The 15074-nt window shown below is 36.3% G+C and overlaps 1 protein-coding gene across 1 annotated transcript in view; it reads right to left on the bottom strand.

Moving 5' to 3' along the window:
* The window catches only part of UNC13C (unc-13 homolog C), a 558354-nt gene that overhangs the window by 176829 nt on the left and 366451 nt on the right, over positions 1–15074 (bottom strand). Inside the window, exon 19 of the mRNA XM_036302049.1 lies at positions 2897–2982. Within this exon, the coding sequence (XP_036157942.1) occupies positions 2897–2982 (86 nt within the window). The remainder of the gene's footprint in view (positions 1–2896; positions 2983–15074) is intronic.

The following is a 15074-nucleotide window of genomic DNA, read 5'->3' as shown; positions in this document are numbered from 1 at the left end:
TTGCAATAGGGAAGGGGGCCAGCCAGAGGGAAGGAGCAGGTTCTGACAGGGGAGATTCAGACTTCTATAGTGACCATGTGAAGTATAAGATGCCTGATAGACATTCAGGGCAGGTAGAGGAATGTAGCGGATAGGACTAGGGGAGCAAAATTGCTCTCTGAAGAAATTCACCGGTTAGTCGACTGGTGGTTCCCATTTGACTTAAGAGACTTGTTGGATTCCAAAGAGACAATCAGAGCAGAGTGGTATAAAGGATGTGGTTGGTTGGAGGCAGAGAAAAAGCAGGACTGATAAAAACTACAGAGAAGGAACACTGCATTGCAGAATATAAACTTTGCCCCCTCTGAGCAGTTCTGCTGTAATCTTAAGGATTAGCTAAATCTCTATATTTGTGGGGTGGTAGACTCAGACTTTACCAGAAAAGTCGATAAAATAATTTACTGTGTACCTTTTTTTTTCCAGACAAGGAAAACATCTTTATGTTCCTTCTGTGTCCCCTAGTAGCAAGCTTACATTTTTAGCAATGCTAGAAAACAGTGGCATGAACTCTGAACCAGTCTTACCCTGTTTACGGTACTAATCTATTTTCCACCCTGCAGTCAAAATGCTTTATCTGGAAAGACCTGACCCTGATGAAGTCCCTTTATGGTCTCCTGACTAGGCAGAGAGTCACACACCTCACCATGGGGTACAAGGCCTTGCATGCGGGGCCCCATCATTTCCCCCAGCTTCACTCCTTGCTCTTTCTGGCTCATGGGCCTGCTGAGTTCTCGTGGCCAGGGACCATCGCTATCTTGTTCATTGTTGTATCCTCCACACTGAGTGCAGTTATGTGAATTTAGCTTCTAGGGCAGCTGTGGGCAAACTACGGCCCGCTGGCCGGACATGAATAAAACCATTGAAAAAAAAGACCGTACCCTTTTATGTAATGATGTTTACTTTGAATTTATATTAGTTCACACAAACACTCCATCCATGCTTTTGTTCCGGCCCTCCGGTCCAGTTTAAGAACCCATTGTGGCCCTCGAGTCAAAAAGTTTGCCCATCCCTGTAGGGGCTCAATATATATTTGTTGAAAAAGTGCAAAGATAATTACCTACTAGACTATCAAGTTCCTAGAGGACAGAAACCGTAGACTGGTTTGTGATTCTATCTCTCACTCTAAACATGGAAGTGCTCAAATAATATTTAGAGGATTTTTAAACTCAGAGCTGCATTCCCTTGCTTTACATTGTATGACTTAGATTTATTAAAAGTGAAGTTTCTGGTGAAGAGCCTTGCTATTGCCCTGTGCAAGCTTCAACTGGATTTTAAGCTGACTCGCCTTGGCTACCATTTCCACGCCCATGCAGATGAATAGCCACACTCTCAGCATGGCCTGTTTCAGTCAGTAAACTACCATCAAGTAGTCCTGCATCTGAGCATTATCTTACAATCACTGTGATCCTGCACCTTAGACCATTTGATGAAAATGGATGCACTTCTTATCGCTTTTAAATACTTTGAGAAAATTTTCTTACTATATTGTAGGAATAGTTTTTTAGAACTAAACTGTTCACAAGGTTTTGGGGTTGTTTTTGTTTTGTTTTATTTTGTGATATAGTTGATAAGTGGTTAACACTCAAAATATCTAAGGAACTTACATACTTTATCACCAAGAAAACCAAACAATTCTGATTAAATGAAAAGGCCAGAGGACCTGAACTGACATTTCTTCAACGAGGACATTCAAATGGCCAATAGACATAAAAAGATGCTCAACATCACTAATCATCAGGAAAACACAAGTTAAAACCACAATGAGATATTACCTCACACCTGTCAGAATGGCTATCATCAGTAAAACAACAAACAAGTGTTGGAGAAGATGTGGAGAAAAGGGAACCCTCGTGCACTATTGCTGGGATTGTAAAAGGTGCATCAACTATTAAAAACAGTATGGAATTTTTTCACAAAATAAAAAATAGGATAACATGCTTAAATTCACTAATCATCTGAGAGATGCAAATCAAAACAACAATGTGGTACCATCTCACACGTCAAAATGGCTATCATCAACAAATCAACAAATAACAAGTGCTGGCGAGGATGTGGAGAAAAAGGAACCCTCATGCACTGCTGGTGGGAATACAGACTGGTGCAGCCACTGTGGAGAACAGTATAGAGTTTTCTCAAAAAAATTAAAAATGGAACTCCCATTCGACCTAGTAATCCTATTTCTAGGACTATATCCCAAGAAACCAGAAACACCAATCAGAAAGAACATATGTACTCCTATGTTCATAGCAGCACAATTTACAATAGCTAAGATTTGGAAATAGCCTAAGTGCCTGTTAGTAGACGAATGAATTAAAAAACTGTGGTACATCTACACAATGGAATACTATGTTGCTAAAAAAATAAAGAACTCTTACCATTCACAACAATATGGATGAACCTGGAAAGAATTATGCTAAGCTAAATAAGCCAATCAGAAAAAGATAAATATCACATGATCTCACTCATATATGGAATATAATAGACAACATAAACTGATGAACAAAACTAGACCCAGAGACAGAGAAGCATCAAACAGACCATTAAAATTCAGAGGAAAGGCAGGGGAGGAGTAAGAGTCAACCAAAGGACTTGTATGTATGCATATGAGCATAACTAATGGACACAGACACCAGGGCAGTGAGGGCATGTGCTGGGGGGTGAGAGTGGCTGGGGAGAGGTCAATGGGGTAAAATGGAGACATATATAATTTTTTAAACAATAAAGAATTTAAAAAATAGAACTGTCATATGAAACAATCAATGTTTTAATTAATAAATTATTGCATTTAAAAACAAGAAGAAGAAATAACGATTTCACTAAAATGTGTGTTCTAATGTGAATAGATATTTGGAATTACCTTCTAGTGCATATTTCATATCCAGAGCAAAAAGGGTCCACATAATCTCAGCACTTATTTTTCCCATGTTCAGTTCTTGAGGAAACCTAAAATCAAACACATATTAGTGTATCAAAAAGAAGACAGTGCCTAAAAAAACCCACAAAAAGTGCCTTATGTTGCCTATATACCACATTAATTATTATATAGATCATAAATACTTTTATTTGTGTGATTTCTCTTTATGAACTTTCCTAGGTAGGAAAAAAACTACACAGTGGAATGTTGTGATAAAACAATATTGGGTGTCAGGAAAATAGACTCCATTAGATCAGTGACAATGTGATGGTGCTTGTAGCTCCTGACGGATGTCCTAGAATGTTTGTTTGTGTCTAAAGAGACTTTTCAGTTGTTTCATACACTCCATCTTCATATGTCTCAATTTTGAAGATACATCAGATGAATCTGAGTAGCAGATACCATGTAATACCAAAACCACACCTCACATTCACCTGTTAGCAATTTTCTTGAAACAAACTTAAATATTTTCATTTCCTATTTGCTTACAATGAATAATTTCAAGAAATATTCCTCACTCCTCTGGTAAATGGTCCATGGTAGAACATTAGTGAGGACTCCAGAGCTCCTTGGCAGGTCTGTATTTTAGATTAAACAAGCTTAGGCTAAACACAAGATTCCTACTGTTGCTGAACATGTACTCTGTATGTGTTTTCAATCTTGCAATAAGGCGCCTGGTAATACAAGCCCAGTGAATATACCAAGCCTTTTCATTACCTTGTAAACACTCACCCCATGCAAATATGTAAGGCTGATAGCATTTTCTTTCTAACATATACATACTATATAAATATATAATGCATGCATATATCAATATACTATATATAAATATATAATGCATGTATATATGTGTATATGTACACATATACACAAATGACAAATGTTAAAAAACAAAAAATAGCCTGGCTGGTGTGGCTCAATGGTTGAATGTTGACCTAGGAATCTAAGAGGTCAAGGTTAAATTCCAATCAGGGTATATGCCCAGGTTGCAGGCTCAATCCCCAATAGGGAGAATGCCAGAGACAGTCAGTCAATGATTCTCTTACCATTGATGTTTCTATCTCTCCCTCTCCTTTCCTCTCTGAAATAAATAAAAAATTATTTTTTTTTAAAAAAAAGAAAAAATAGCTCTCATATTAATTTATATTTTGGGGTCTAAATTAAAAAGAATAATACAATTCTGAATGAGATAGAAAGTATTACCTAAGTAAATATGACCTCGATATAACCTCAAATAAGAAAAAAACCATTGATATGATATGAAATATTTTAACCCAAATTTCCACCAAAAGCAAGGTCTATCTCATCAAATATCCCTTACCAACCACCATCTCCCAATTTATCTAATGATGTTGGTTGATATTATAAAACATAAACACAGATGTACATTCATCAATTATTTACACTCAGGATTTCTTAAAAATCATAATCACAGTTATTGTAACATCTGTCTCAAAATTCCACTATATTATCTACACTAATAAAAGAGAAGCACGCAAATTGGTGTCACTCCACTATGCCCACCAGCCAATCAGAGCAACTATGCAAATTAACCCAACAAAGATGGCAGTTAATTTGCATACACAGGTACGGAGTGAAAACTGAAGGCCCCAGCCTGAGTGAAGACTGAAGACTGAAGACTGAAGAGGCTTGGCTTCTCCACTGCAGCCACAGCAAAGAAGCCAAGCCTCGCTGGGGCCCGGGTGCCAGAGGAAAACTGGTGCCAGCAGTCAGGGGAAGGAAGGCCTATTGCATGAATCTTTGTGTAACGGGCTTCTAGTTCTTTTATAATGCCTGCTTCTTTTTTGATTGAATAAAATACTTTTTGTGTGTGAAAAAATGTGCATATAATTTGAGTGTTTAGATTATGTTATTATTCTTTCAAAAAGGATTTGTTTTCTTCTGGTAGTAGTGATTTAAGGTTGTGAGAGATGACCTTCACCCAACTAGGGTCTAGGTCAGCCGTGGGCAAACTACAGCCCGCGGGCCAGATCCGGCCCGTTTGAAATGAATAAAACTAAAAAAAAAAAGACCGTACCCTTTTATGTAATGATGTTTACTTTGAATTTATATTAGTTCACACAAACACTCCATCCATGCTTTTGTTCCGGCCCTCCGGTCCAGTTTAAGAACCCATTGTGGCCCTCGAGTCAAAAAGTTTGCCCACCCCTGGTCTAGGTTCATTCAACACAGGCCAATATTTATTCCTCCTCCTAAGATGTACCCTTCACAACCCCCAACTTATGCTTGGGGTGTTCACCTAGATTCACTGCTTTTAGAGCCTGAATTTTAATTATTCTCCTGTTCTTGTATTCAGCTCTCTCCGTTTCTCAGCTGCTTTCTGTCCAGCTTCTCACATTTTCAGACTTTGCCTCTAGGTAAATCAGTCAGTACCTCCAGGGGATAGGTTGGCACATATCTGACATGTTTTTCTAATAAATACATGCACATATAATAAAGATATAAATAAATTTAGGGGAAAAAATATCAAATTTATTCTCATAATAATGTTTGGGCAAGCAGTAAAGGGAATTGGACTCATAAGGCTTCAATCAAATTTATAATGCTTTATTTATTTTAGAAAAAAGTCTTAAAAACTATAAATTTGTGAGAAGTAAAATAAGAGGTAGTATAATACAAATGGCTGTAATGCATTTAGCATTTAATAAGTAACATCTATAATAATAAAAGCATAATATGCTAATTAGACTGGATTTCCTTCTGGATGACCTTCTGGACGAAGCCTGGGCTGTGAGGGAAGCCTGGGTCCCAGGTGCCAGAGGGAAGCCAGTGCCAGTAGCCAGGGGAAGGAAGGCCTACTTTTGCATGAATTTCATGCATCGGGCCTCTAGTTCTCTAATAAGTAGCTATTAATTGAAGGCCTAAGATGTGTTGTGTACTGTGCTAAGGGCAGATTTCATACTAATAAACATAACAGGCATAGTCCTTGCCTTTCTGAACTTTACAATCTGGTATCTCACAAATATAAATATACATATATAAATTAAATATAAATAATAGATAGATATAGATGATATAGATATAGATATAGATATAAATATCATGGTAAGTTGCATGAAGAAAACTACAAGGTGAAAAGGTAGAGATGGTTGTGGGAAACAGTGGTTTTGTTCTATCAAGTGTTTGGAAAACAACAACAGCTCATCCTTGGTTCTCAGGAGCCATGTCAGCTACTTATTTACAATTGAGGATTACTCCTGCGATCTCTGTGGAAATGGGAAGAAGCTGCATGAACAAGTTTGGGGACTCAGAACTTTGCTATCATGCACCAGCAGTGATAGGAAACTGGGTGTATGCTGTAGGAGGCAGTGATACACAGGGGAACAGAAAAAGAGCAACATGGGAACAGCTCCATGGAGAATACATAGGAAAGGAGAATGAAGAACATTAAACTGTAGCTGAGAGGATAATGAGGAGCTAGATCAAAGCAGGGGTGCAAAGAGCCAAAAATATACTAAGTGGATGTTGTTTTTCTATTTGATTTTCTACCCTAAGGTTGATGTTACTTCAAGAAACATGGGTTATAATTAAAAGTATTACAGCAATAAGTGAAAACTACTGAACAAAATGAAGCTAAGAGTATAAGGCGCAGAAGAATATACTGGGGCAGGCATTCCCAGAATTCGCTTGAAAAAAGTAAGAGTTGTGTGTACTTTTGAAGGAGGATAAATGCTAATTGGTGGAAGAGATGAGCTGTGCTTCTCAGTTATCTGAAAGTGACATAATATTTTTTATTTAATCTAGAAGCTTCAATGAGATAACTTCAAAACAAGGGATCTAAAAATGAGCTGTTAGTCTCAGGATTTTCTCAATTGCATAAGCAATGTCCAGTTTGATTTTCATTCCTGGAGAACTGCGGTTTAAGGGCTCTCATCAGTGCTATTAAACCCTCAGCATGGCAAAACCATAACCAAAACCAAACTATCATTTAAAAGAAAAATGACACACTAGAAAAAAAATATTCAATAGAGAAGAGGCAATGAGATAATAATATTCATAGGAAAAGAACTGTCACAAACCTATAGGAAAAAGATGAACTTAGAAAAAATGGCTAATGAGATCAATGGGCAAGTTAAAAAGAAAAAAAACACACAAAAGCAATGTGAAAGAGATATTCAATCTCTCTAATATTCAAAGAAATTTTGATTGCAATAATAGTGACCTTTATTTTTTCTTTCTTTTGTTTTTTTAACTGAAAAAAAAATTCAAACTAGAAAACATGAAGAAAAAATTAGGGCTTGGTTGAACCTGATTTCCAAAAGTTATCTAATTACTATAGGCTTCCAGTTTTTATGCTATTCAAATACCTGTGATATCCCCACACCCTTCTCTCATGTACCCTAGAAGTCCCCTCTATGGGCTGTATGAATACACAGAATAATATACAACTATTAAAAAGAGCTAGGTAGATCTGCTTGTATTGACATGAAATGATATCTATTAGGCAGTGTTAAGTCAACAAAGCAAATTACACATTAATAGTGTGCAGAATGTGTTCCAATATTTTGCAAAAAGAACAATATAAAATAAACATTATTAACTGAATATCTATGCTTGTATGTGTAGAAAATATTAGTTGAATTACTGAAAACTTATAAGGCTTGGGTGAGGGAAGTCTTAGTTTTGTTTTTTACTTATTTTCTTCACCAAAGTGATACATAAAAATTGAAACTTTTACTTTTTATTTTATACAGTCTTATGAAACTGAATAAGATTAGTTTTGTGACCACAAAGATTTTTAAGCAATATCTCTTTTGATATAAATCAATGGAATTTTACTATGCAAGTTTTTTAAAGATGAATTAACATTCATATATTTCTCACAAAATTCCTATTTGTTGTTGTTATTCTCATTTTACAAATGAGAAATTGGTGGTCAAGATTTGAGACTTGAACTGCCTTTTCAAAGCTCATGATCTCTCCAATAAAGAAGAAAATATTCAATTATATATCTATTATATATCTATCTATATCTATATATTTGATACTTGGAAAAGACATAAAGATAACTTTGTTTACATTCATTTTAGACTCCGGACATGGAACAAATCAATGGCAGAATCAGAAATTGAGCTTATGTTTCTTGGCATTATTTCTTATTCTTTTAATGACAATAACAATAATTCCCAAGCATTAAACATATCTTCACAGCTTATATTTTCTTACTTTTTTTGTATTTGCCTACTGATTTTGCCTTAAAATATTTAGAGTTCAAAATACTACCTTTATATTTATGCAAGAGTTCCTATTTAAATCTAAACCTCAATCTCTACCACTTGCTAAGCTCTACTATGCAGAAGACAACCTTTGGGGTCTGAGATATTTTCTGATAGCTGCTTTAGAAGAAGTGTTGCTTATAGCTCACTATGATATGCTGATTTCAAATTTGGTTGTGCTTGCTGTTACCTATGGAGATAATGAATATTCTATGCTAGAAAAACAGAACTCAAAGCTAATTTATTTACTTAATAGTTACACAGGTTCTTCTGAAGTCTATATGCCAGTTAAAAAAACACACCCACATACAAAAAAAAAACCCCAAAACACCCGTATTTAATCCAAAATCTAGGCAGCAAACTGAGTCATTAACTCTGCCACAGTCCATAGCATCTTCCCTTTTCTACTCTTCTGTGGATTCTTCCTTTGATATACCTGTGGAATTGCCTGTCCCTTTCCTTTTGTTACTGTAACATCCCAAATTCAAGTCTTTACTCTTACTTGCCTCAAGAATTGCATTAGTCTGTTAGTTTATCTGCCTCCATCCCTTCCTCTTCCATCACATCCTTGTATTACCACCTAATTTACCTTTTGAGAACACAGGGTATAATATTTGGAGCCACCATTTAAAACCATCAATTGCTTGCCACACTTTCATTATTAGAGAAAAGTTGCAACTCATTGTGACTTTCCTCGCCAGTGATGACTAGACCCTAGCTTTAACTTTTTAAAAAATATATTTTATTGATTTTTACAGAGAAGAAGGGAGAGGGATAGAGAGTTAGAAACATTGATGAGAGAGAAACATCGACCAGCTGCCTCCTGCACACCTCCTACTGGGGATGTGCCCGCAACCAAGGTACATGCCCTTGACTGGAATCAAACCTGGGACCCTTCAGTCCACAGGCCGGCACTCTATCCACTGAGCCAAACCGGTTAGGGCTCTAGCTTTAACTTTTGTCTCTACTCTCAAACACTGTCCATGCTCTAGCCACCCAGATTACTTATAATTTCTCAATATATCTGAGGCTGATGATCATTTTTCCCTGTCTGTTCTCTCTCCTCCTCAATTTTCATTTGATCATAAATACTCTCTTCCTTCAAATTACAGATCAAGTATCACCTCACTCTAAAGTCTTCTGTTGGACTTAAGGCAGAGTTAAAAGTGATTTCCTTATCTCTGAACCACAAGAGCAAAAAATAATGTATACAATGGCTACAAACTGTATCATTGCTCGCTTAAGATTAAGAGCTAGTAATAGCATTGGAGAATAAATTTTATAATTTTACTGTTGACACTATTATAATTTTATTGGCATTGGTTTTATAGTTCAAAAGTGAAGAAAATATAATTTTGCTTTAAGCAATTTTATATAAAATTTTATATAAAATTTTTTCTTCATTTAACAGCTCTTCACTACCAAATAATATGAATTATGCGTGCACAGTCATTCCTATATCTACAAGATTTAAACAATTCTAGAATGCAGGATATAACCTGGAGGCCACATCTGCAAAGCTGACAATTTTTAGAAACCTACCCGCCTAGTGGAAAAGAGAGGAGAAACAATTTACAACTATGAGCAAAATACTACAGACGAAAGGAGCAAATCAGTACTTCGAGCAAGAGGAGAGACATCTAGTATTTTTCATAGCAGATTTTTATCAAGCTGGCTACATTTTGTTTCCAACTTTTAACAAGGCCACAAATAACCATATTCCGTAAGAGTGCTATTTGCACTGTGTCCAAATTTCCTTTGTAGATTTGCAAATACACAATCTCACTCTGGCATCAAATTTATAAGTTTTATCTGTGCTGTATACCCAGTACCAAATCATGATTCAAAGGCAGAGTTGTTTTGTTCCAACACACTCCACAGTGGAGTATTTTTGCCTTTTCTTTGAGTTGGCTAAGAAATCTACATCATCTGCATGTTTGCTAGAGGCTTATTTTCTGCAATTTAACACAGTTCAGGTTATTTCCTCTGCACAGTCTACACTAGTATAATGTAGTGGTTAAACCTCAATCCAATCCCAAATGATATAGATTTGATTTCTCCCCTGCTATTTAGTAATTTGCCCAGTGGAGCAGGGAGTAGTCTCTTTAAAACTCAATTTCCTCATCTGTCAAATGGAGGTGATAAAACTTGCATAATTTGGGATTATTTCTAGGGTTGTGGTGAGGATTAATTAGATTTTACGTGTAAATACTTTGTACAGCCACTGGAACATAGTGAACACTCAGTAAATGTTTACTGATAATAACATTTTAACTCTAAATGAGATATGTAGGAAAGTATTATTTAGATTCCATTGATTTCTAATGTGAAAATTACCACAGAAACTGAATGGAAATTTACATTTGTTAGTTTTAATTCCTAGAAAAAAAAGTTGCTAATAAAATTAATGGCAATAAATTGATTACAGAGGGAATTTTTATGTTCTCACAGGAGTAAACTGGTTTCACAAACTTCAGAAATCTCTAGCTACACACTAACAGTTTATATGCTAATTATAGATAAATTCCAAACTACCATACAGGCAGGACTGAAAGAGGATTTAACTTTCCACAACTGTTTCCTAACGTTGTAGGAATTTATATATAAATTTGACACACATGGCAAAACAAGTACATATATACTATGTATACTAATTATCCACATTTAAAAAAAAAATAAGCCATTCTCATACTAGTCTGAATTTGTGAGGTTTTACTACACACAAATTAAGTTTTCAAATGTATAGCTTCATGTGTTCATTTTCAATGCAGTTGTAACAGTCTATCATTTATAAGAGGTTTAATGAAATAACCGACCCACACCAACATTATTTGAATGTCTCCTGTTTTTAATTTGCAGCAATTAATAGAAAGCATAAACATTTTAAACCTTGAATCCTGTGAGACACAACAGTTTAATAACCCAATTAGTCTTGCAAATCTCTTAGTGAAATAAGAAAAGCAATCTACCACTCTCAAAATTTGATAATGCTGATTCATTATTCACAACAGATAAAATCAGAACCATTAAATGTGAAGTATTGTTTTGATATGCAAAGTCTGTCTTTGAGGAAAAGTGTGTTCATTGCTACAAATGAGTCACAGATGAGAAAGCAACGGTGTTGTTATAGTGTGTTGAGTATGCAACTGAAGCTTCATTATCGTAGCCAGAATTCAAGAGACATTTTGTTTGCTGTGTTTTTTTCACACTATTAAAATGTTAAAAGTCAGCTTTTGTTACTATATTCTCCATTTAAGAATACTTGACATGCAATTAACTACCAGGATCAGGAAGAGAACAGCCAGGGAGAATGAACTTTATTTAAGCAGGACTCTACTACTAAATGATCAACTAGCCTGTCAAGTTAAAACCATATCCAAGGAAAATTAAAACATATCATAACACTGCAGTTAAGGGTGAAAGTCAGCGTAAGCATTTGGAGTGTGAATTCATCTAACTGAACCTTTCCCATGGTGATAATTTTTCCCTTTGTGTTTAAGTTCTCTTGTACCAAGAACAAGTGGATCACCAATGCCGTTTAAATCCAATCACTCTTCCTTTTGTTCTTGTTTTTTTTCTTTAATTGTACATTTACAACTAAGGCATTATTTTCACGAACTAGGATATTTAAAGACATATTTAATTTAAGTGTGCAAAATAAAGTTGTGGATGGATCCAGGTTAACTTAAAATTAGCATTTGTAGGAAAATGAAAATGCCACCTGGCAGTGGCAAAGGAGGTGGAGAGGGCCAGAAATAGACTACAAACCTTGGGTAATATGCCTATGGGGGAATAAGTGGAATTTACTGGATTCAAATAATTATTTCTGAAGCTATCCCAGCACTTCCTGACTAAAGACCTGGGGAGAACAAGTCTTCAGATTCACACTGCAGGGCAGGAAGCTGGAGGCAGTAGAAGAGAGATGAGAATTAACATCTGAGGAGCTTGTAGACAAAGCCAGGGCTAGGTGCTTTGTATGCATTATCTCTTCTTGTCCTGATAATTGTCCTACGGGTTACATTTCACCTCCCAATTTGATTTTGTAACTGTTGAAAACAGTCTTAAATATGTTGTAAAACTTTTCTAATGTATGATGGATCAGTCTGTCTCACTCAAATACGTTAGGTCACTAACTAAGCCACTCAAGCTACCTTTATCTTTGCATGGATAACACAGTCCTTTTTCTTTATTTTTACTTTTTACTTATGTATAATAGTCTCCCATTATCCATGTGAGAAATGCTCCAAGACCCCCAGTGGATGCCTGAAACTGGATAGTACCTAGCCCTTTATACACTATTTTTTCCTATGCATATACACCTGTGATAAAGTTTACTATAAATTAAGCACAGTAAGAGCCTAACAACACATAATGAAATAGAACAATTGTAACAATCTATAATAATAAAAGTGTAATATGCTAATTAGACCAGACAGCCGAACGACCTTCTGGATGTTCAGACATACTTCGGGATAAAGTCAGGCAGAGGCGGTTAGGGGTGATCAGGCAGGCAGGCAAGCAGTTAGGTGTGATCAGGCAGGCAGGCAGAGTGGTTAGTGGTGATCAGTCAGGTGGGTGAGTGGTTTGGGGTGATGAGGCAGGCAGGCAGGTGAGCAGTTAGGAGCCAGCAGTCCTGGATTGCGAGAGGGTGCAGGCCAGGCTAAGGGACACCCCCCCCCCCTTGCCCCATGCACGAATTTGGTGCACCAAGCCTCTAGTATACTATAATAAAAGTTATGTGAATGGTTTGGGGGCCATTATTAAGTAAAACAAGGGTTACTTGAACACAAGCACTAAGATACCACAACAGTAGAACTAATAACCCAGACAGTTACCAAGTGACCAATGGGCAAGTAGCTTATTCAGTGTGGATCCACAGAACAAAGATAGGATTCATGTCTGGAGCAGAAGGGAGTGGGACATTGTGAGATTTCATCATGCTACTCAAAATGGTGCACAAATTAAAGTTTATAAATTGTTTACTTTTGGACTTTTCTACTTATTTTAGTACCACAGCTTATTGCAAGTAACTAAAACTGCGAAAAGCAAAACTGCATATAAGGGGGGACTACTGTATTCATCTCATACAAAAATATTAAGATTTTGTAAAAATGACTATAATAAAATAAGGTTTGTCTGAAAAGTAGAGAAATTAAAGAAAAATGAGGATATAAAATAAATTAAGGTAGACATAGAAATGTATGCTGTCAGATTCCATAGAGTTATTAAATGGGGGCCTCAATTCTGACATCTCTGGCACCTAATCCACAAAGAAAATCCCAATTTTTCTGGAAGCAAAGTACTTAAAAACAGTGAATTTTGAGAAAAAATCCTGTAAGGGTGCATACATTTTTTTTCCTATTGGTTTATATGCCACTGTACATGGTACTGTATGGTATGTCTGGTATTTTTATCTTCTTGTGAGTAACTATTATTAATTGTTTATCATGATCAAATCTAGATTAATCATCAAAGCATCAACAATGTTTCAGTTGGACTAAAGGGTTGATGCCCAACCTATCTAATAAAAGACCAAAAGGGTAATTGACCATACCTTCGCTACGCTTCCCATTGGCTAATCAGGGTGATATGCAAATTAACTGCCAAGAAAGATGGTGGTTAACCGCCAACAAAGATGGCGGTTAATTTGCATAAGTAGGCGCCAAGCATCAGAGCAAAGCCAGCTGGCCCCGGGCAGGAGCAGCAAGCGAAGGCTGGCATGGCGAGCGAAAAGCAAAGAGGGAAGCCCGCCTCGAAGGCCTCGGCCACGCCTCCAGGGCCCACGCGTAGTGAGCCAGGAGCTAAGCCCCTCACCCACTGCGCCAGCCCCTCCTGGCAAAGAGCAAAGGCCTGGGTTCTGGGAGCTGGAGGAAAACTGGTGCCAGCAGCTGGGGGAAGGGGCCCCAAGGGGCCCCAAACTGTGAGAGGGCACAGGCCAGGCTGAGAGACCCACCCGAGTGCACAAATTCTGTGCACCGGGCCTCTAGTCATCTTACATATGGGATCTTTTTCTTACAATTAATCATTTTTGTTTATTCAAAGGGTTGCTTAGATTCTGATTCTGTCACTTACTAGATATGTAATCTTGGAAAAGTTACTTAGCCCCACTGTGCTTCAGTTTCATCACCTGGATTTGGGGATAACAGTACTGATGTCATTAGAATTAAATTTAGGATTAACTTAAACATTAAATTGTAAAAGTGCTTAGTACATTGCCTGGTTCCAGTTAATTCCCTATAGTTCCCTATACAGTGATGATAATGATAACATATAGATGTCTAGTTTTGCCTAAATCATCTAGCTAACATGATAAACATCAAAAAATCCAAGATGAACCTTTTCTTTCTTCCTTTGTGTACAGTTAGGGAGGGAACTAACTGAACACTGAAATCTTCAGAAGTGGTTGACTTAGTACAATTCTTAGTAAGCATTCTTAGAACAGTGTTCTTGTGCTCTTAAAAAAATATTCTTATTCTTTCCAGATAATGTATTATTTGGGGCATTTATAGAGAAAAACGTGATCTGTTTTAAAATTCAAAAATGGCTGTGGTTAGCATGAAAAAAAACAACTTGATTTACATTATTTTTTTTGTACCTTTATTCGGGTAATTTTAGCGTAGATTTTAGATTTTAAAAGATTTTTTAAAATTATCCATTCTCCCATTGTAAACCTTAGCTCTACAGATTGCTTGTATAATATAAATTGTTCGTCTATTCAAATTAAAGCATTCCTTTATACTTCAATAACAACTTGCTGCAACTATAGTGGAAATATATATGTTGTTCCATATATTATCATGCTGGGTTAGTTATTCTATTTTGGTTATAAGGGACATAGACTCAAGTAACTACAAATAATTAAAAGGTAATTTTTGTAAGCGTAT

This window comes from Myotis myotis, unplaced genomic scaffold, assembly GCF_014108235.1.
Source record: "Myotis myotis isolate mMyoMyo1 unplaced genomic scaffold, mMyoMyo1.p scaffold_m19_p_1, whole genome shotgun sequence".
NCBI lineage: Eukaryota > Metazoa > Chordata > Mammalia > Chiroptera > Vespertilionidae > Myotis > Myotis myotis.
The sequence above is the reverse complement of the archived record's forward strand: the minus strand, read 5'-3'. Positions and strand labels throughout refer to the sequence as shown.